The sequence below is a fragment of the Python bivittatus genome, unplaced genomic scaffold (genome assembly GCF_059951505.1).
Source record: "Python bivittatus isolate LINGU-HERP-01145 unplaced genomic scaffold, Pbiv_v1 ctg000610_np1212, whole genome shotgun sequence".
Classification (NCBI taxonomy): domain Eukaryota; kingdom Metazoa; phylum Chordata; class Lepidosauria; order Squamata; family Pythonidae; genus Python; species Python bivittatus.
Genome location: NW_028277088.1, coordinates 20,644,109 through 20,666,815, shown reverse-complemented (window position 1 = coordinate 20,666,815; position 22,707 = coordinate 20,644,109). Strand labels below are relative to the sequence as shown.

The window sequence follows — 22,707 nt, the reverse complement described above, 5'->3', positions numbered from 1 at the left end:
GCTGCATAAGGAAATAGTACTTGTGTTAATATTTAGTGATGTCTTCATAACATTTTAACAATGCTCTTTTTCCCCCTTACATTTAAAACATTGTTTATAAGTCTTAATGGGACGCATGAGCTGGCATATCATGCCATCAGTATCTGAAATATGATTTGTTAAAAGTCTTAAAGTCAGCATAACATTAAGTTCCTTTTGCTATTTGATCTTGGATGTAACAAATGCTGAAAATCCACTTTTCATTACAGTATGTTGAAAGTATAGTGCTGTTTAGAGAATACAAGCATTTTGCGGGATATAGTTTAGGAAACATTGACATTTGCTAAGAACACTCTGAGCATTTCAGAAAGAATCATCAGTAATGTAAATAGTCACGATATTAATTAAAACAAGGGATCGTCAGTTGGATGATGATACATCATAGGCAACAAGGAGCCACCTGTACATATGTGCATTTATGAGTGGGTGCAAATTGTACATCACAATAAACACTGAGTTATAAGACTTCTGTGTCCAAATCCCCAAGTCCCTCAATATAGAACTTGATAAACTGGGTTTCTGTAAAATAAAATGCTGTCTTAGAAAAATAATTGGAATTATATAATGTTATGCTCTGTAAATGCCAGGTTAAATTTGTACCCAAAATTATAGAATATCACAGCAAATGTTTCTTCATTAAAACTGAATGAGAGATTGTGTGTGTGTGTGTCTATGTGTGTGTGTTTGTTCAACTCCCATCCACTTCCTCAGCAGGAAACTGATTATACAGAACTTACTGAAAGGCAATGTTTTAAAGGAAGTATTTGTTTAGCTTTTCTTATTTAATCGCTCTTTAATCTAGCCAAAGTGTTTATTCTCTATAATGTAGGAGCAATGAAGACATGTCTTTCTTTCTATTCACAGTCATACTAGATCAAAAAAGAGCCTTGTAATTAAAGGCTAAAGCAGATCTTAAAAAAACAAAACAAAAAACAGATGCATGTAACTTAGATTGAAAGACTATTTCGTTGTGACTTTCGCAGTAATTAAACAGACTTACAGACCAGAACTCAAAAACCTGCTCATTTACTTTTCTACACTCATGGGTGGTTTGGACCTTCCCCCCATTTTTGAGTATGACCCCCTTTCCAAAGAGTGAGCTTCTTTTTCTTTGAAAGAGGGAGTTTGAAAAACAGTTTGACGTGCAGTTCAGAAACAAGAAAAGAAAGAAAATCAGCCAAACGTTTTTACTGTGCTAAAGCAAGACTTGTGGCTCACCACAAACAGCTTTCAAAAATTCTAATCATGGGCTACAATCCATGGAGTTCTGGGATTTGATGTAATCTTGGTTTGCTGTAGATGCATGTGGCGCATTCCTCACCCAAGACAATATAGTGGTACCCCAATGAAGTGTACATGGGGAGCAGAGCGATGCTGCGATAAGTAAATAGTGAAACAGATAATAAATCATAACCTCTTTTCCCCTCCCCCATCTCAAGTGCTTAGAGCAGTGTTGTCCAAACTTGGCCACTTTAAGATGAGTGGACTTCAACTCCCAGAATTCCCCAATGCTGACTGGGGAATTCTGGGAGTTGAAGTCCATTCATCTTAAAGTGGCCAAATTTGGACAACTTTGGCTTAGAGGTATATAAAATATAAGTTGAGTAAGAATCTAGAATGTGAAATGCTACCTAGCTAAATCCAATGCAATTGAATCAAACTACTGGAAAAAGATTTAGCTCTGTTTATTTTTACTATAAAAATGCAGGTTCTCTTCTCCCAACCTACCCATATACAGAGTTTAACCACTGGGATAACCATTTATGGTTGTTGAATTTGTCTTGGCAACTTAGAGTTAGTTGTTGCAAAAAATAACATCTTGAAGCATTATTCTGTTATGGATGAATAGGCTTTCTATGGCTGAATAATAATTGCTTCATAGATGGCCTTCCCAGAATTTAGAATTTATATTTGCTTAGCCTTGATAATTAGGATAAGAAATCAAGAACACTGATAATTTTCTGTTAATTTGTACTATAAATAGATTTACAGTTTCTTTTTTTAAAAAAAATAATTTAATAATACCAGGTTTTAAATCTGCGGGAAATATGTTAGAAAATAGATCCAAATATAGATTTGAATTAGAATAGAGAAAAGTCAAGAGGAGAGTAAAAAGTAAACTGCAGATTATATTTTTCTATGTTTATCTTTTCCCCAACTATTATTTCTTTCTTTCTCTAAGAGAAATGAGCAAAAAAGGACAGAGAATGTTACATGTGTAGAAGGAACAGAGAGAACTACCCCATTGCATGGATAAGACATTTTCTTATAAGTGATGAAAAAGTATTTTTAGATGTCATTATGATTAAAAAGTAGAACTGTATACAGAAATCAATGAAAAAAAATGAGATTTTAATTGAATCGAGGCTGGACACCAACTGTCCACCTAGTTCCTTAAACACAACTCCAGAGGAAGCAACCAATATGTTATTTAGAGTGAAATAATTAAAAGTAACCCTTGCTAATGCAAACTCTAAAACAACATTGTCTCTGTATTGCGGTTATCTCCATATTGCTGGCTGGAAGAGCTTGTGACCAGAAAGAATTACTTATTGCAGCTATACACTGTAAATATTGCAGGTCAAGCAGAGTAATTGAGTAAGATTGCTTACAGCAATCCAGCAATGTAGAGTAGACATATTAATACCACTGCAGGTTGGTATGAATCAGAGTAGCTTATGAGAACTCTGCAGTGGTTTCTATTACACTTACACTTCCATGTTGCATGCTTGGTTAAAAGAGTAGCTAAAAACCCTCTGACTCTATTGTATAGTACACTCTTCTGCCCCAATTGCAGATTGAGTGAAAGGTGCTGGACTCAGAGAGTAGTTCATAGTAACCTGTTGTTAGAACATTACGGTATTAATATTGTTAATCAGAATTGGGGCTGAGGATAGCTTTGATTCCCAGTTAAAACTTCTCCCATACCTTTTAGATATAGAAATTAAGGAAGCCTGAGAAATAACCATTATCTCTCATTGTGTCCAATCTTGGCTGATATAGCTAATATTATATTTGCAGATTGGTCTGAGAGTTCCACATCTTGTTGCCTACTAGTTAACTGTAAACACAGTCAACAAAGCCTGAACAGAATACATTAGTATTTAAGGGTTATTTGTTTGTTTGTTTTTGCAAATGTTCCTTCTCCTCAGAAGAACAAACAATAAAAAGTTCTTCCATGAACATGCTAAGTACAATGAAGGTCCTGCTGGCGTTACCAAGGCCAAGGTAAAGTAATCATTCTATTTTTGTAATTGAATTGTAAGCCTTGAGTATATAGCACAAAAATATCTAATTATCTCACCAGTATTTTTGCAGAGTTCTTTTGATGCTCCACCAATTTGGCTTCCCTCCGCCCAACAGAGTGTGGGATGGAGGAGTTGCGTAAAAAAGCAGCAAGTTCTGGAGTGTCTTCTGGGACAGTAAACTGCAGAAAAGTGAAATGAGTTTTAAATCCACTTCACAATTGTTCTAGAAGATAGGTTGTTTTCAAGACATCTTGGCTTTCATCCTGACCTCTCTCTCCACTACATTAATAGCTCTTCCCTGAAAGCTCACATTTTATAATCAAACATCACCAAGATAAATAAAGGGGAAAGGAAAGAGGGGAGAAATATTTAAGTCAACTCCGCAGCTGAAGTAATGCAACACAGCCCTCATAATATAATTGCACTGAAGGTCTAAAACTGTTGCTTTCCAGAACATGAAATATTCAATCTCTAACTGAATAGGTCCAAATATAACCTATGCAAAAATAGTCAATATTTCATGACTTTTCTTTGGAGGATTTTATTTTTATTTATAAAATAATGAATTTAGATTCAGCTTGGTTTGTTTGTAAATAGGCAGGATATGAATTTGGGGGAAAAAATTAATTTGGTCTTCTCAACAGAAAGCTGTGTTTTTCACGGTATTGAACTAATCAGAGCAAAGAATTCAATGGTTTGCACTTTAATGCCCCTACTGTGTGGGGTGCCACAGGGGTCAGTGCTTTCACCGTTCCTATTTAATATCTACATGAAGCCGCTGGGTGAGATCATCCAGCGCCATGGAGTGAGGTATCATCAGTACGCTGATGATACCCAACTATACATCTCCATCCCAAGTGCCTTAAGTGATGCTGTGACTGCCCTTTCGCGGTGCCTGGAAGCTGTGGGGGCCTGGATGGGGGACAACAGGCTTCAGCTGAACCCTGGTAAGACGGAGTGGCTGTGGATACAGGGAGCCTCAAGATCTAGGACTTTGTCATCTTTGGTTCTTGATGGGGTTGCACTACCCCAGACAGACCCGGTGCGTAATTTGGGGGTTCTCCTGGACTCACGACTCCTGCTCGAAAAGCAGGTGGCAGTCGTGGCCAGGAGGGCCTTTGCACGACTTTGTGTCGTGCGGCAGTTACGCCCCTTCCTGGATCAGGGGGACCTCCGCACAGTCACTCATGCCCTGGTCACCTCTGGGTTGGACTACTGCAATGCGCTCTACATGGGGCTACCCTTGAAGAGTATCTGGAAGCTACAGCTGGTGCAGAATGCGGCGGGGCGGACAGTTCTTAATGCCCCTAGGAGGGAACATATAACACCGCTGTTGCGTGAGCTGCATTGGTTACCAGTTTGTTTCCGGGTCCAATACAAGGTGTTGGTCATCACCTTTAAAGCCCTTCATGGCACGGGACCAAGTTATCTGAGGAACCGCCTTGCCCTGGTCACTTCAGCCCGTCCCACTCGGTCCAGCAGAAGGGCCAGGTTGCAGACCCCACCGGTCAGGGAATTTCGATTGGTGGGGTCTAGGCAGAGAGCCTTTTCTGCTGCAGCGCCCGCCCTTTGGAACATCCTGCCTCCTGAGGTCCAGTGTGCTCCCTCCCTCATGGCCTTCAGGAAAGGTATTAAATCCTGGCTTTGCCAAAAGGCCTGGGGGCCAGAGGGGGGCCCGCACCTGTGGAGATGGCTGGTGGGATGATGGGTTGCCCCCCCCAGCATCTTACAGATTTTTATAGGGCCAAAATTAGAGGAGGTTTTTTAGGGTATTTTTAATATGTTTTTTAATTATCTATAGTTTTTAGCCATCTTGGAAAGAATTGTATTTCTTCTTTTTTATTGTGAGGTGCCCAGAGTCACCCGTGGGGGAGATGGGCGGCATACAAGCCAAATAAATAAATAAATAAACAAACAAACAAACAAACAAACAAATAAATAAATCAGCACTGGCATTCTTGCAGAACAAGTATCTGGAAACTTCTCTCTCACAAAATGAAAATGATAACAGAATCAGAACAGGTACCATAAACACTGAGACTGTTCCCCCACCGAGCTTCACGTGAGCAAAAATCCCCAAAACAAGGCAAGCAGATTTTCACTTCTGTAACAGGTTAACAATAGTTACACATGCTGTCTGAACCATAAAGTTAACTATAATTAAACTTTATTATAGTTAGAAAAAAACAAAACAGCTTCCTATACTTTGATTTTGTTCTTTTCCACCAAATGATATTATGATCAAAGTCTGTCCAGGTTCGGATGATGCAGTAATTTACTGTTAATCCAAAATCAGAATGAAAATGAAAACTACTTGCAGGTCTGCTGGAGGTATTTCCCACCCAGTCTGGCTAGTAAGCTTCTTTTAATCCTTCCCATTCATATGGATCAAGTCAATACTCTTTAATTTGGAGGCACCGGGTTAAGAAAGCTAATGCAGCATGATACCCGAACAAAGCTGAAGATTTTTCAGATATTGTTCTATCTTAGAATTAGAGTGGCCATCTAAATAGGCTGGACAGCTAAACACTGTGTAATTTTTCATCTATTGTTGTTGTTTAGTGGTTAAGTCGTGTCCGACTCTTCGTGACCCCGTGAACCATATTGCGCCAGGCCTTCCTGTCCTTCACTGCCTCCCTGAGTTTGCTCAGTTTCATGCTCATTGCTTCAGTGATGCTATCTAACCATCTCATCCTCTGCCGTCCTCTTCTCCTTTTGCCTTCAATCTCTCCCAGCATCAGGGTCTTCTCCAAAGAGATCTCTCTTCGCATTAGGTGGCCAAAGTATCTGAGCTTGAGCTTCATTATCAGTCCTTCCAATGAGCAATCAGGGTTGATTTCCTTTAAGATTGACTGGTTTGACCTCCTAGCAGTCCAGGGGACTCTCAAGAGTCTTCTCCAGCACCACAGTTCAAAGGCATCAATTCTTCGGCGCTCAGCCTTCTTTATGGTCCAGCTCTCACAGCCATACATTACTACTGGAAAAACCATAGCTTTGACTATGCGGATCTTTGTCGGCAAGGTGACGTCTCTGCTTTTTAATATGCTATCTAGCTTGCCATAGCTTTCCTCCCAAGGAGCAAGCGCCTTTTAATTTCATGGCTGCAGTCTCCGTCTGCGGTGATCTTGGAGCCCAAATAATGAAGTCTGTTACTGCTTCCATTTCTACCCCTTCTATTTACCAGGAATTGAAGGGTCCAGATGCCATGATCTTAGTTTTTTTAATGTTGAGTTTCAAGCCAGCTTTTGCACTCTCCTCTTTCACCCTCATCAAGAGGCTCTTTAGTTCTTCTTCACTTTCTGCCATTAGGGTGGTATTGTCCGCATATCTGAGGTTGTTGATGATTCTCCCTGCAATCTTAATTCCAGCTTGTGATTCTTCCAGCCTGGCATTTCTCATGATGTACTCTGCATATAGGTTAAATAAGCAGGGTGACAGTATACAGCCTTGTCGTACACCTTTCCCTATTTTGAACCAATCGGTTGTTCCATGACCGGTTCTAACTGTTGCTTCTTGGCCCGCATACAGATTTCTCAGGAGACAGGTAAGGTGGTCTGGTACTCCCATCTCTTTAAGAATTTGCCAGAGTTTGTTGTGATCCACACAATCAAAGGCTTTTGCATAGTCAATGAAGCAGACGTAGATATTTTTCTGGAACTCTCGTGCTTTCTCCATGATCCAGCGAATGTTGGCGATTTGATCTCTAGTTCCTCTGCCTCTTCGAAACCCAGCTTGTACTTCCGGTAGTTCTTGGTTCATGTATTGCTGAAGCCTAGCTTGTAGGATTTTGAGCATAACCTTGCTAGCATGTGAAATGAGTGCAATTGTGCGATAGTTTGAGCATTCTTTGGCATTGCCCTTCTTTGGAATTGGAGCATAAACTGACCTTTTCCAATCCCGTGGCCACTGTTGCAATGCTTCCTAAGGCCCACTTGACTTCACTCTCTAGGATGTCTGGCTCAAGGTCAGTGATCACACCAGCGTGGACATCAGGGACATTAAGATACCCAGTTCTTCTGTGTATTCTTGCCACCTTTTCTTAATCTCTTCTGCTTCTGTTAGGTCCCTGCCTTTTTTGTCCTTTATCATGCCCATCTTTGCACTAAACGTTCCTTTGATATCTCCAATTTTCTTGAAGAGATCTCTAGTCTTCCCCATTCTATTGTTTTCCTCGATTTCTTTGCATTGTTCATTTAAGAAGGCCTTCTTATCTCTCCTTGCTATTCTCTGGAAATCTGCATTCAGTTGCTTATATCTTTCCCTTTCACCCTTGCTTTTCGCATTCCTTCTTTCCACAGCTATTTGTAAAGCCTCATCAGACAGCCATTTTGCTTTCTTGCATTTCTTTTTCCTTGGGATGGTTTTAGTTGCTGCCTCCTGTACAATGCTACGGACCTCCGTCCATAGTTCTTCAGGCACTCTGTCTACCAAATCTAATCCTCTAAATCTATTCATCACCTTCACTGTGTACTCACAAGGAATATGATCTAAGTCATACCTGAGTGGTCTAGTGGTTTTCCCTACATTCTTCAATTTAAGCCTAAATTTTGCAGTAAGAAGCTCATGATCTGAGCCACAGTCAGCTCCTGGTCTTGTTTTTGCTGTCTGTATAGAGCTTCTCCATCTTTGGCTGCAAAGTATGTAATCAATCTGGTTTCGGTATTGACCATCTGGTGATGTCCATGTGTAGAGTCGTCTCTTGTGTCGTTGGAAAAGAGTGTTTGCTATGACTAGCTTGTTCTCTTGACAGAACTCTATTAGCCTTTGCCCTGCTTCATTTTGTACTCCAAGGTCAAACTTGCCTGTTATTCCGATTACTCCTTGACTTCCTACTTTAGCATTCCAATCCCCTATGATGAAAAGGACATCTTTTTTTGGTGCTAGTTCTAGAAGGTGTTGTAGGTCTTCATAGAAGCGGTCAACTTCAGCTTCTTCGGCATCAGTGGTTGGGGCATAGACTTGGATGACTGTGATATTGAATGGTTTGCCTTGGATACGCACTGAGATCATTCTGTCGTTTTTGAGGTTGTACCCCATTACTGCCTTTCCCACTCTCTTATTGACTATGAGTGCAACTCCATTTCTTTTAAGGGTTTCTTGTCCACAGTAGTAGATATAATGGTCACCGAAATTAAATTCACCCATTCCCGTCCATTTCAGTTCGCTGATTCCCAAGATGTCGATGTTCAATCTTGTCATCTCATGTTTGACCACATCCAGCTTGCCTTGGTTCATAGATCTTACATTCCAGGTACCTATACAATATTGTTCTTTACAGCATCGGACCTTCTTTTCGCTTCAGGTACATCCACAGCTGAACGTCCTTTCGGCTTTGGCCCAGCCGCTTCACTCTTTCTGGAGCTACTTGGAATTGCCCTCTGCTCTTCCCTGGTAGCATATTGGACACCTTCCGACCTGAGGGGCTCATCTTCCGGCGTCATATCTTTTAGCCTTTTAACATTGTCCATGGGGTTTTCTTGGCAAGGAGACTGGAGTGGGTTGCCATTTCCTTCTCCAGTGGACCACATTTTGTCAGAACTCTCTGTCATGACCTGTCAGTCTTGGGTGGCCCTGCACAGTATAGCTCATGGCTTCACTGAGTTACGCAAGCCCCTTCGCCATGACAAGGCAGTGATCCATGAAGGAGAATTTTTCATCTAACGTAGTTTTAAAATGAAATGAAACTAGATGCCTCTATTATTAGAAAACTAATTTCAGTGTAATACATCTATTCAAATATTATGGCTGATTGTAATTTTTTTTTAGAAACTCCATGGATTATTAAACATTAACAAATCTTGATTGGGGACATTTCCTGTAAATTCCATAGGCATTTTTCATTCCAATCGTTTTCTTAATCGCATGCTTCCATACGTAACTTTTTCTTTTTGTATTGTGTTTTTAATTGTTTTAATTGATTTTATGATTGTTCGCTGCCCAGAGTCACTTGTTTGAGATGGGCCGCTATACAAACTGAATAACTAAGTAAAATAAATAAATAAATAATCTCCCTTGAAGAAAAATACTGTACTAGAATTGACTCTGAGGTGGTTTAAATTTAGAAATTCCTATTTTTTTTCTGAATAACTTTGGATGTACTTTCTGAATTTGCTGAGATTATGATTACTTTGAAATATTTAAATCAACCTTTAGAAGTATTGCTTGATCAAAAACTTGGTATAATTAAGTCTGATGTGTTTGAGGTGAGGCTGTAGAAGAAAAAGCAGTATTTTGCATTCACAACCCAGCATGAGCGAATATATTGTAGAGAACTGGATGCACACCTACGTATTTAGGTTTATTTCCCTTTCCATTTTAGAGTGGGAAGGACTATGCAAGCTGGCCTTGTGTGTAGTACAGTTGGGTTACATATTATATATAGCACGAGAAAGGAGAAGTATGCAAAAAGAATTCTCAGCTTGGCAAGTGATTCCTGATCAAACAAGAGGAGGTGGTATGATAGTCCCTAAAATCATCCTTGGAAATTTAATGGACAGTTATCACTCCTGTACCTCAGTCTCTGATGAGGAAGATACTACTCTTAATTTGAAACTTTAGCATGATGTAATTATATAAATAGCTGCACCAAGGTACACTTGAAATGCAAAGATGGCTTTTCCATGTGGTGGAAAGTGTGACTTTATATGAAACAGCTTCCTTAGGAGTTGTATACTTTTTACTGCACAACTGCAAACTAGAAAATAAATCCTTTGTACTAGTACTGATTGATAAATAACCAGAATTACCCACAAATGACTTCCTATGAACAGTCTGTTTCTTTATGCTGCTGGCCTAGATGAAAATATCTATAAATAATTCTAGAATTAACTTATTGGCATGATCAAGTTTAGAAAAGTCTCAAGAGCAAAGTTTTAGTGAACAGGAGAATCAAGAAACTCTTCTCTCTTACCTTTACTTCCAAACTGTTAATTGCAGAGCTTGTTTGACACTGCAGAGGTCCATGCGTCTGAATGTGAAGGATGTAAAGAAGGAGTTCTGTTTTGCTCAACACTGGCCACTCCACATACAGGACTGTATCATTTATGGCACTTGGCCCAATGTTGTGTAACTACATTGGATCAATAATAATAAAAAATTAAGCTAAAATTTGATAGCAAAGATTTTATGCACATCATGATGCAATTTTTTACTTCATCCCTACCTCAGTATTACAATTCTATCACTACTTTTTGAAGTCACAGCTATGAACATTTCCCCAGTGCAGACTGAAGGCCTAGTTAGATGATGTTCCCAAGACTTGCCTGCCTTGGGCCAATGGTCCTTTGGCCATTATTGCTGTAAGTTAACCTTCCCCAGTCCAGATGGATTGGGACTGCAACTTTTAAAAAATCAGGTGGGATTTCTGGGAACTGGAGTCTAAATATGTCCCAGAGGCCCCAGATTGGGGAAATCTACTCTAATCCCTTTTTGGTTGCTTTCTTGTGCTTCTCCTTTTAACTTTGTGGTCTCCACATTCAGTATTTTTTCAGGCTTCTGCTTTTCAGATCATTGCCTGTTTTGACCCCCTTATTTAACTACTCTAATGCTTCATCAGCCTTCCTAGTACAACTTTCTTTTTCTATAGCATTTGAATCTATCGTTAGAAAGACATACTGTACATAAATTGTCACAAAAAATTATTAATCTCCACTTTCTTTATAAGTCCCTCATAGAGCAAGATGAGACCCTGGGATGGGGGGGAGTATACTGCTGGCTGTCTCACTGTGTGTGTGCATGTGCCTTTGGTATAGCAGAGAGTCAGAGGATGCTAAGTGCCTTTCCAATACCCAAAAGGATGCCCTACTTAAGGAGGTAATGAGATTGGAAAAATTGAAGTATTTTGTTTTGCCTTTTCAGCTGGATTTAACATAAAGGTAACAAAATCATAAATAAACAAAATGAGTGTCACAGGACACTCAGGTATTTTCTAACATGGGTGTGTAAAACCTTTCATTTCCAACTATTTTGAGTGCAAAACATGAAACTTTATGAAATGTTCGTTTCCAAGCATGAAACAGGCTGCTCCAAGAGCTTTGAAGTGTTTCATTATTTCCACAAATACTCAAACAGCTGAACAGAACTGCACTTTTGCATGGAAATGTGAAGTTTTATGCTTGAAATGAAACACTTTTCATGTCTCTGTTTTTTATTATTCAGTAACATTTGGCAATTTGACTGTTCACTCAAAGCCTAGAAGTACTTTAAATTGACTAAAGGTCTCACTAAATTATTAACTAGATTACAGGTAATCCTCATTTACTAGCCACAACTGGGACTGCCAACTCTGTTGCTAAGCAACATTGTCGTAAAGTGAAATGTCATGTGACTGTGCCGACTTATGTCAATTCTGGCTACAGTTGTAAAGCGAATCACCTGTGGTCATTAAGTATGATGTAACATGACCACAACTTGCAATTTTCTGCCAGCTTCCCTACTGACCTTGCTTGTCAGAAACTGGCTGTGAAAGTTGAAAATGGTAATCACGTGACGGTGGGATGCTGTGACTGTTGTAAATGTGTGCTGGTTGCCAAGTGCCCAAATCATGATCACATGACTGTGGGATGCTGCAGAAGCTTCAACTTTGAGGACTGGTCATAAATCTCCTTTTTCATCACCATCGTAACTTTGAACGGTTGCTGAATGAGCAGTTGGTAAATGACGACTATCTGTAGTCAATTATTACTAGTTTGTCACAGATATTCTCAGAAATCTGACAATCAGGTACAAGGGATAATTTGGGAGTAGAATACCACTTTCAATAATATAACATTATAACTAAAATTGTCTCTTTAAAGGTATGCCTCTACAGAAGTTATGTTATCATTCTGGTCAAAAGCAAAAAAGTAAAGTATCTTAATGTGGTATGAGCTTAACCACTCTTTCTAATGTTCTCAACTCTACAGCTTTCTTTTCCCCACATCATATCTTATCCATTAAAGCTATTAATTTTCCAGTGTACTCACAATAGTATCTTAGACATATTATAGTCCTATAATAAGGGGCTTCACGAGCACAGCCTGAAACTATGATAGGCATGTTTTTAATACATGAATGTGCTGAGCTAGTAATAGTATATTAAACTTAATTCCAAATTATCAAGAACATTCAGTAATCCCTCAATATCCAACACACAGTGCTTGCCTTGTAAGATTTCAATTTATAATTTTGTTTATATTTTGTCATCCATAGTTCCCTCTGAGATTGCCCATCCTGTCCTGCCTACTGATTTGTAAATAAAAACCATATGTGAAACATCCTGTTTCACTCTCAAATTTGAGTTATCCATCAAATTCCAAAGAGATTATGTATTCATTATATTTTACTCCCTCCATAGCACTCATTTGAGTAACCCTTTGAAATGGAATGATAATAATATATATTAACATTTATGAAAAATCCACATTCATTTCAAGATGTGGTTCTTAATTGGTTTTTAATTTGCACTTCATTGTAATTTAGTTTGGTTCATCTAGGTTGCTTGGCTTGTCTAATATGCCTAGTTTCTGGGATAAGGGCATGAATTAAATGTTAGGAAAAACATCATTTTTACCATGTCCCAGAATCTTAATAATATTGAAGGAAGGGCTATTGAGATTTACCATCTTTGCCTAGTAAATTAAAGATAAAGGAATGCATATATGTCCAGTGGTTCAGAAAGATTATTGCAGCAGCTGTTTCACAGCAGAAGTTTAGAAGAGAGGGAAAAAAATTAAATAGTCACAATCTTGCTTTCCTAGAGCAGCTCTGCAATTTAAAATAACAGATGTACTTAGCTATGAATCAGCTATGGTGTCACAGATCCAATGCAGCTCTTGCCACATTAATGCATACCAACTGAATATGGTCATGGATGGGTCTTCTTCATTTCTCACAATACTTCTTCCCCAAACATGGCCACATTTGGTTGGGGACCTGAAGAGACAGTAGGGCTACACTGAATCTGTGAATTCTGATGCAACTTCTCTAGATATTAAGAAATAAAGAGAATTCCTGATTGGCTCAGGCAACCAAGGCTGCCTAAAGCAAGGTTCTGCAACTGGTTTTTGCCAAGATTTGTACTAGACTATAGTGGAGAATCTGTGGCCTTCCAGAAGTCTTTGGAATTAATTCACCCAACATCAGCAGAACAGAATAAGTAAATTAAACATGGCAAAGATACTTTCTCAATACTCAATAAACTTCACTCTTCGTGTATTATGCATAAAAAAATATGCAGTTGCTTATTAGGAAGCTGTTTTTATATTTATTTGTTTGTTTTTAACCTCGTATATATGTTCCACCAAAGGTCCAATCTCATCTTCTTTAGTAGGTTCATCTTTTGGTTTCCAGTTATGAATTGGCAATACAATTTGTGGAGGATGAGAAACTCTGAAATGGTTCATAAATATAATCACATGAGATCACTTGTTATGTTTAACAAAGGAAAAGTATTAAATCCAATAGAAAAGAATGGATAAATCAGATTCCAAGTTGTAATTGATCCTCTGCTGATTCATTTATATAAGTCATCCATAAGTACTTCCTTACAGATAAAGCTCACATAGCATTTTTGAAAGAAAGTTAAAAATCTTTAGGCGTGCTAGAATATTAACAGAGAAATGCTTATGATACAACTCTGCAGGCTTTATGGAAGAAATAACAACTATGATGCTAGTTAGGGGCATCTGCAAGATGGGGTCAAAATGTCAAGATGGCGGCCACAACTGTATGATTGAAACCTCAATAGTTTTTTCTATGGATTGCATGTACATCATGTAAAAAAACTGGCAGGGCTTTGATTGCACGGTTGCATTTGCCATCTTGAATTTTTTGACCTCTTTGTGGGCACTTCTGACACTAGTCACAGATTCCAAAAAGACATCACATACATATCCATTCATTTGGTATTAAACAGCACCTCTCACCTCTGTTGTATAGTTTAACTTTTAACATCAATGCAAATTACTAGATTACTAAAATACAGTATAGTCACTTAAATAAGAGCCAATAATCAGTTCTTGACTTTTTAAAAAATATTTTGTAATAGAAACAAAAAAAAGCAGAATGTTTCAAGAAGGGATGCCATCTTAACTGAATATGTATTAATTCTGCTAAAAACATCCCCTTGAATGTTCCTTAGGAAACAAGGAAATGTCTTTGTTTTACACGATATGAGCAACATCTGTATTGGCAAGATATTCTTTCAGGAAATACACAGCTACTGTTAACTGTATTCAGCTATAGGATATTAAGGATATGTATTATTTTTTATTCCCTCAGCAGCATTCTTCTAAAGATCAGATGATTAGATTAGATTTAGATATTTAATTAAAAATATACATGTCAGAATATTCACACTTTGCAGGATGTTATTTTATAATAATATAGCTAAGAATGATTTCATGACCCATGTGGAACCTTGGCTATATGTTCTTGAAGATGAGTTTTCCATGTTGCTGTGATGTGCACTTGAAAAAGTTTCAAAAACGGTGTGGAAATCATGTCCTGAGGCAATCCTGCTTCATGAACAGTCCCTCTTGGATAGCCTACAGGAACTCTGACTATTTTTCCACTAATTTAGTAAATTTAAATCTAATTTATTGTGATGGAAGACTCTTCTATGAATAAGAATGAATAGAATGGCACAGGATGTCATGTTAATACACACACAGTAAGAAAGTTGCCTGGTGCGGAATGAGCAGCCAAACTGGTAAATGTAAAGTTTTATCATATTATGCAATCACATAAAAGACCTGTTGGCGTGGATTCATCATACTCCATCAGTCTTCACATGACTTTCAGCTTACAGTTAAGCCAATATGCCAGTTTGCAAATATACAATCTGGCCATACATGTGATACAGCAGCATCAGAAGATGTGTAAGTAGAATTGTTTTGATCAGATGGGAAACCAATAGAAATTCTGAAAAGAGGTATCTTTTAAGGCATGCCACATTTGGGAGCCAATAATCACAAATAACACACAGCCACAATAAACTAAATAACTAATTATGATTCATTTTATATTTGAGCTCAGAATAAATGTACTTACCCTCTGATCTGTACTTGAGCTATTGCACTGATGTCAATCTTAAATTCAACCAAATTACTGTTGGGATTAACTTTGTTGGAACTAAAATAAATTAGGGTAAAGCTTAATTATGTTTCAAATACATAAATCTGAAGCATTTTAACTTAAATCTGCAATGCTCAGGGGTTACAGCTTCTTCCACCAGGCACACTCTAGATGGATAGACTCTCTAGATACGTCCTTGGTCAAAGTAAAATAGACAAATTAGGCATTAGTATAAAGCAGTGCTTCTTAAACTTTTTGCTCTTAGGACTCCCTCCCACTTCTAAAAATTATGGAGGACCCCAAAAGAGTTTTTGTTTGCATGGGTTAGATTTATTGGTATTTACTGTATTAAAAATTAAAACTGATACATTTGTAGAATATTTATTTATTGAATCATGTAAAAATAACAATATTAAACCCATTATATATTTTTCATGAAATCATTTCATATATTTTTTAACAAATAAAAAGATAACAAGAAGAGTGATTTTGTTTTAAAATGTTGCAAGTATCTTTAATAACTTGCAAATAATTTTGAGAGGGTATTGGGGGACCCCCAGGGGTCCTCAGACCACATTTTAAGAAATGCTGATATAGAACAAGAATAGGTAACCTTATGTCCTTCAAATGTTTTGGACTGAAATGCCCACAATTCCTTCTCTATTAGCTATGCTGACGAGGCAGATGGGAGCTGAGGTTCAGACAACTGGGTCTCCAGGATATGGTGGTATAGTGAGGTAGGTTAGTAAAATATACATATACGTATATCCATTTTAATGCTCTTCCTTCTGCATTATTGGTGGGCAGATTTCATGAGAGTGCTTATCATCATAGACTTTACCCTTGTGGCTACGGTGTCTCTTATATGATATCCTGAGATGTGCTTTGCTCTCCCCAATTATTTCCAAATTTGAGAGTCATATCAATAAAGATAATGTTAATTATTTTTTCAGGGCCAAATATCTTTACTGAGCCAGATGACTGTGCAAAACTTTGACTTAGATGTGTTGTTCTATTGTTTTATGATAATTTCTTGGTAATGGGTTTGCTGTAGCAATATATTTTCTTTCTCTTATTTGTAATGCCAGTCAAAGACCATAATAAATAAATTTCTTTCATTAAACACACACACACACACACACACATTCTTACCTTCTCACTTGGAGCTGGAATTGAATGCTCAATTCAGGATTTTCAAGATGCTGAACAGTAAATCTTATGCCTGCAGAAAACTACAAATTGAAATCTATATGTTAAAACTATTAACATGTGACTAAACTGTGTATATATGTTAAGATTATATGTCTCAGATGACCAGAAGTTGCTCAAGTGAAGTCATGTTAGTTGCTTTTCAGCAGGCATTTCAACAGACAAGCTACAAAAAGGTACACTGTGGCAACTAATTCTACAGATCTATGTATGTACCTTCTGTCCTACACATCTACTAACCTTAAAAAGAAACCAGAGTTTTTAGTTCTGTCTTTCCCAAAGCAGTAAAATAATTCACACCTTGTCTATCTATTCTCTTTGTATTACAGTACTGACCCTAAGGTCAAATGTAAGCAACCAGAAATGTGTGTGTGTGTGTGTGTGCATGTGTGTAAGCACATGTGTGTGTATGTTTATATGATTACTGAAATGTATAAGATTACAGTGCTGTAGGCTTGAAAGCTGATGGGATTTTAATGTTTTTGCTCCCAAACTTGCAAAACCTCAGGTGGGAACATCAACTTTGGTGATTTCGTGAGATTGCTAGCCTTTAAATAAACTGTATTTATTTATTTAATTTATGAGGTCCTATGGATACGCAAAATAGTCATATGTGCCATGGAATCCATAGGCACCAATTTCCTGGATGCACAGTATTGCTCAAAATCTTTCAATGATGGATTGGTGGTCCGTATATAGAAAGAGTCTGGCTACCTTAAATCCATGAAATGAACACTATATATTTTTTAGGTGTTTTACTGTAGACTGCCCAGAGTGCTTTGGCTGTTGGATGGCTTACAAATAAATGAATGAATAAATCTGACTGGATAAATGCAGCATAAAAAACCGCCATATCTGTACTGCCCAACTCTGCATAGCAAATGTCCCCTGCAGATTTAATAGCATATTTATAATATCTACTTGTGGCAGCTGAGTGTAGAGTTTTCTGGTTCCCTGAGATCCACTGTAGCAGACATGTACAATTCTGGTGATCTATGAAAGCCCTCTTTACATTAACCTTACTTTAATGCTTTATTTAAACATAAAATTGTACTCTTGATGTATGTGTTAATGAGCAGCAGATGGTGCCTCTGGGTGGCAATGGGTTTTAATGATGGCTTTTAGTCCTTGACACTGCTAGCAATAATGGGCAAATGAGGTTCACATATGCCAACAATAAAACTCCACAGAGGTCAATGGATTTTATCTGTGTAAAGTAGTAGGACAGTTTTTCTGAAGAAAGTGAGAGAGAATGAGGGAAAGCAAGCAAGCAAGCCAGCCAGCCCTTAGAATGCTTTCATGCGATGTTACCTCACAAGTTCTTTCATTTTTAATGTACAGATAGTCCTCAGGTTACATCCATTTGTTCAGCGACCATTCAAAGTTATGGCAGGGCTGAACAAGTGGTAGTTACGACCGGTCCTCGGAGTTATGGCCATCGCAGTGTCCACATGATCACAATTTCCAATGTTCTCTGCAGGCTTCCCACAAACAAAGTCAATGGGGAAGCTGGCAGGAAGTCAGAAGTCATGGTCATGTGAGGTCCTCGCTTAACAATCTGTGTGGTCCTTGCTTAATGACGGCAACTGGGAGTGCTGGAACTGTCATCACTAAGTGACACAGTGATGTGATGTCGCACTTTACGACCACTTTACTTAGCGACAGAAATTTCGGTCCCAATTGCCATTGTAAGCTGAGGACTACCTGTATAATGAAATGAGATAGAATTTATTTGCATTGCCTATATAGCAATTCAAACAACAATAGAATATTTTAAAGTTTAGTATGTCAAAAAGGGCAGAAAGATGTCCTTGATGCTTTAACTATGCCCATTAAAACTAGAATTATTTTAATATATATAAAAAAGATACAACTACAATCCACAAGCAGAAACTGTTGTTTGATACTGAATTCTTTAAGAAGTAACATCATTTATTAAACGTTGGTGTTTAATAAAATGTTTTCAGCTGCATGACAAATGGTTGAGAGTCTAATGACAACTTTGGCTTCAAGGTGACCGTGGTAAGCAAAACCATAATCAGACCCAACTGTCATATATCCTCACAATACAAATATAAAACAAATAAGATCAGTAAATTGGGAAATTTGCATGATATTTGTGCCACTTTATATGATTCTCCGCTCTCAGTTCTAGTTGCATATAGCTATAACTACAAGTACTTTGAATAACTGTATCAGTACAAACTAGTACGTGTCCACTCAGAAGTACGCTTAGTGATACTTTCAGGTATATGACAGGGGTGGAGCATGACAACATACACCTAACTCTGGAGAAACCACGTCTATTGAATTCAGTGGATTTACTCCCAGGCAACTGTCTATCAGATTGCAACCAAAATCTCAGTGAAAACTATGAAACACTTGCATGCTTAAGCCCTTAAATTTAATTAATCTTATGTGGTTGCTACAAGTTGACAACAACTTGATGCCACAAAATCATTAATCGCAGCAGCTGGAAAGTGTCTGGGGTCACAAATAAGCTCACCAGTGTGTTTTATCTTTTTAAATATATAGTATAATGTTGTCTCCTGTTCAACTATCAATTTCACGTCTGCAGATTTTTTTAAAAGCTATCATTCACTGACATAAATTCCCCTAATTTTGGTAGTTTTTCATTAATTCTCCAAATAATTTAATTTACTAAAATCAACAAATATTTTTGGTTTTGCCTTACATTTGTTCCAGCTGCCATGGGGTTTCCAAGGTCGCAAATCACCGTTCTAGTTTCATTTTCCATCTTATAATCACAGCTCAGCACACGTAGTGCCTGTAACCAAAGAACACCAACATGGAGGTGAAAGGTCAGTCCAGAATGTATCCTGTTGGAAAAATGAATGGCTTTCAGATAGCAAGAGTGCTGCTGATTTCAAACACCTGCACAGAAGTCCAGTAACTCATTCATGAATAAGGCAAATTTGACATTACAAAGGAACAAACCAGAGATCTGCCCAAATTTTAACAGTGCTGAAAGACATTTTGCCCCTGGTAGTATTTGTTTCCTTACTACTGGTACAAAAGGAACATGGAGAGATAACTGGTATTACATTTCACTATATCTCAAGCATGCTAGGTTGGGAAATGAAATTAATAAAGCTTTCTTGCCCTAATATTCTGACAGCAGAATTGGAATTCAGGATAAAATACGATTTTGCAGATCTCAGTAGTTTAATTTTTTGTGGTGATGTTTATGTTGGAAAGCTGCTTTATCATAAAAATAAAACAGCATATAGCCATCAAACAAAGCAAAAGTCAATACAAAACTTCTATAAAACTTAAAAGGCGAATGCTGCCATAACCTTTAAATTGACACTTGTACGGAGATATAAGACTGGGTGAGAAATTTGTTCAGTTTCTGTTTAATGAAAACTTATTTATTAGCATTTTCTGAACCTACAGATGAACATTAATGGGATTAGACACTCATATCTACACAAAATGTGTATTGTAGGAAAAAAATGCTTGCAAAAGGGAAAGTTAAGGGAAAGTATATATACAAATATTTACATTAGAAGGTAAGGACTTAAATGAACATTCATTTTTATCTGAACCTGATGTAGTAATGGGATTGAAGAAATTAAATCTGGAAAAATGGGAAAATGAACTTGCCAAATTGGCTCATCCCCTACATAAATAGTGTATCTCAAATTAAATACATGTGAACTTAGGGTATTAATATTAGGGATACATCTAGCACAAAATGTATAGTAAATAGCTATTATGATAGCATCTAGACAATGGCTGAAAAGTCAGGGCCACACATGTTTCTGTGTTTAGCCTAAGTACTGACAAAAAACCAATTCCAAAATAGTTTGAAATGTTGATGACTTTTCCCTCCCTGGTAAATACAGTGCTAACTTTTTGTGTATTATCTTAGGGCTTGCTCCCTATCTGGGTCATCTGAATAAATACAATGAAATAGGAGATGGGCAGGAGGAGAAGCACAGGAAGCTGTAAGAAACCAGAATTTACATAAAATAGCCTTCAACGAAACAAAAAGATTGTTGTCTTTTTTTCTTTAGCATAATTCACTGGAGAAATAACAACATTTAAAAATGTATACAAAATGCTTTTAAAAATCATAATGTGGTTGGAATGAACTGCTATGCATGTTGCTAAGCAAAGGCATCTTTTGCAACCTGATGCCTTCCAGATGTATTTAATGATCATTCCCCAACGTTTTACAAATGTTACAGCCAGTGGGGTAAGCTAATTATTCCAGATGGGCGAGAAACCTGCTGGACACCAAAAAAGGTATCTGTGCATAGTTATGTCCTGAAATACTATGCTGAAGACTTCAGCTCTATATAACCTGAGATATGACCTAAAATGGTAGCTCATAATTAGACACTCTGGGCTATATTAGCACTCTGAAGCAAACCTAGGCTGCTAATATTAATGCTGTTCTTAATCAACTGATATTAATGCTGTTCATGAATAAACTGATAAGGAACTGCAGCATTCTTAAAACAACAGTCTAATAATAAATGATCTAAATATTCTGCTGCCATTAAAAAAAACCTGTGGTTTGAAGTCATGTCAGGTTGCAGAACTGTGCACATGCATTTGGAAAGAAAGACTTAGTCTAAGAAAAGGGGGAAATAGTCCCATGTTTGGCTGGCAATTCTACTGATTACACTGGCATATCTAGAAAAACGTCCAATACCTATAACACCTGGAAAGCTTTGTGTGCTTTTATAGTTTCTTATTTGTAATTGTTTTTATGTATTTATTCTTTTTAATTGTTGTATGCCACCCAGAGTCACTTTGTGTGAGATGGGTGGCTATATAAATACAATTAAAAAAAAAAAGCAAACTGTTTTGATTTTGTTTTGTTTTGTTTTAATAGCAACACATTTTACAGCTCTGAACAGTAGCAAAGCCTGACCAATTAGCACCAGAGTGATCTGGAATTGTTTCAAGTGGAAACCACTGAAAAGTGGGTAAAAAGGGGACGACCGAGAAAAATGACTGGATTAATTAATCAAGTTGTAAACTTTACATCTGGCAAAAAGGCTTTCATAAGAACGCTTAATCACGGATCAATTTGTATTTCCCCAAAGATCAGTGAACTGAGGGTTTGCTGTTTTAGTTTCATTGTCTTCCAAAAATATTACTCATTTGTCAATAATATTAGCTGGAGGGAAGATGAAAGATTTTGCAACAAATAGTTTCAGTGCCAATCTGGAATGTTAATTTAGGTTAAATATTGGGGGCTAGCAAGTGAGTTTTGGATATACAAGGTTAGAGATTTCAAACTCAAATAAATGGTCTAGGAGACCAAATTTGATGTCCATCAGTTGCTTACTAAACCTGTTTATTTAAAGGAACCCATACCATCCCATCCCACAGATTTCAAGAAATAATTACAGGAACTTTGGAAAGCTACAAGCTCTTAAATTCTCACAGAGTCAAAAGGATAACCAGTAAGTACTGTGGAAACATATGACTGTTTTGCAGAAACCAAGTACTTCCTCCCACATACAGCCAGCTATCAAACTATACAATTGGGGAAGCCACAAAAGGTTAGAGCATGCTCATCATTTTATTATATCTATCTCAAAAATCTATTAAATGAGAGGATAAATAATCAAATACACCCAGTTGCACAAAGTCAGCATATTTTAAGAAAATGGGTTTACAAACACAAGGCAAAGCCTTTTTTACCTTAAAATTGAAACATTTAATAGCATTACAGTAGTTCCAATCCTGTCTGTTGTAAAACAGCCCCCCCCCCATAGTTTTATATCAATAAAAAAAGTTTAGATTCAGTTGAATTAACTTTTCAGAATGTTATTTCCAACACAATAAAAATTTCTTTTTTTAAGAAAGAAAATGATATTGGCACATTCTGTTTTCCTTTTTGGGGTATCATGGTTTGAACTATTCAAAATGAGGTTCATTATGTATCAATTTTCAACCATTTGTAGTGTAATAAAATAATATATTCCTCTTGCCCAGTGGTGAATACATGAACCATTTGTGCACCCAGGGGATAGAATTTCACTTGGCTCTTTCAAAAGCACCTCTGGTTTATACTTTTTAAGTAAAATGTGCTACATCTACATCAGTTCATGCTATACCTGCCCTGCTGAACGATGCTACTGAGAAGTTTTCATAACCCACTTCCCACAACCTC

General features: G+C 37.4%; 1 protein-coding gene across 2 annotated transcripts in view; it reads right to left on the bottom strand.

Annotated features, from left to right (window-relative positions):
• The window catches only part of ITGA8 (integrin subunit alpha 8), a 132,375-nt gene that overhangs the window by 26,324 nt on the left and 83,344 nt on the right, over positions 1–22,707 (bottom strand). The window contains exons 21-26 of one of the 2 annotated variants that reach the window (XM_088150471.1): positions 19,246–19,338; positions 16,494–16,573; positions 15,318–15,398; positions 13,550–13,655; positions 10,198–10,356; positions 3,344–3,466 (exon numbers count right to left, since the gene is read on the bottom strand). In XM_088150471.1, the coding sequence (XP_088006597.1) occupies positions 3,344–3,466; positions 10,198–10,356; positions 13,550–13,655; positions 15,318–15,398; positions 16,494–16,573; positions 19,246–19,338 (642 nt within the window). The remainder of the gene's footprint in view (positions 1–3,343; positions 3,467–10,197; positions 10,357–13,549; positions 13,656–15,317; positions 15,399–16,493; positions 16,574–19,245; positions 19,339–22,707) is intronic. The other variant, XM_088150472.1, reaches the window with a different exon arrangement.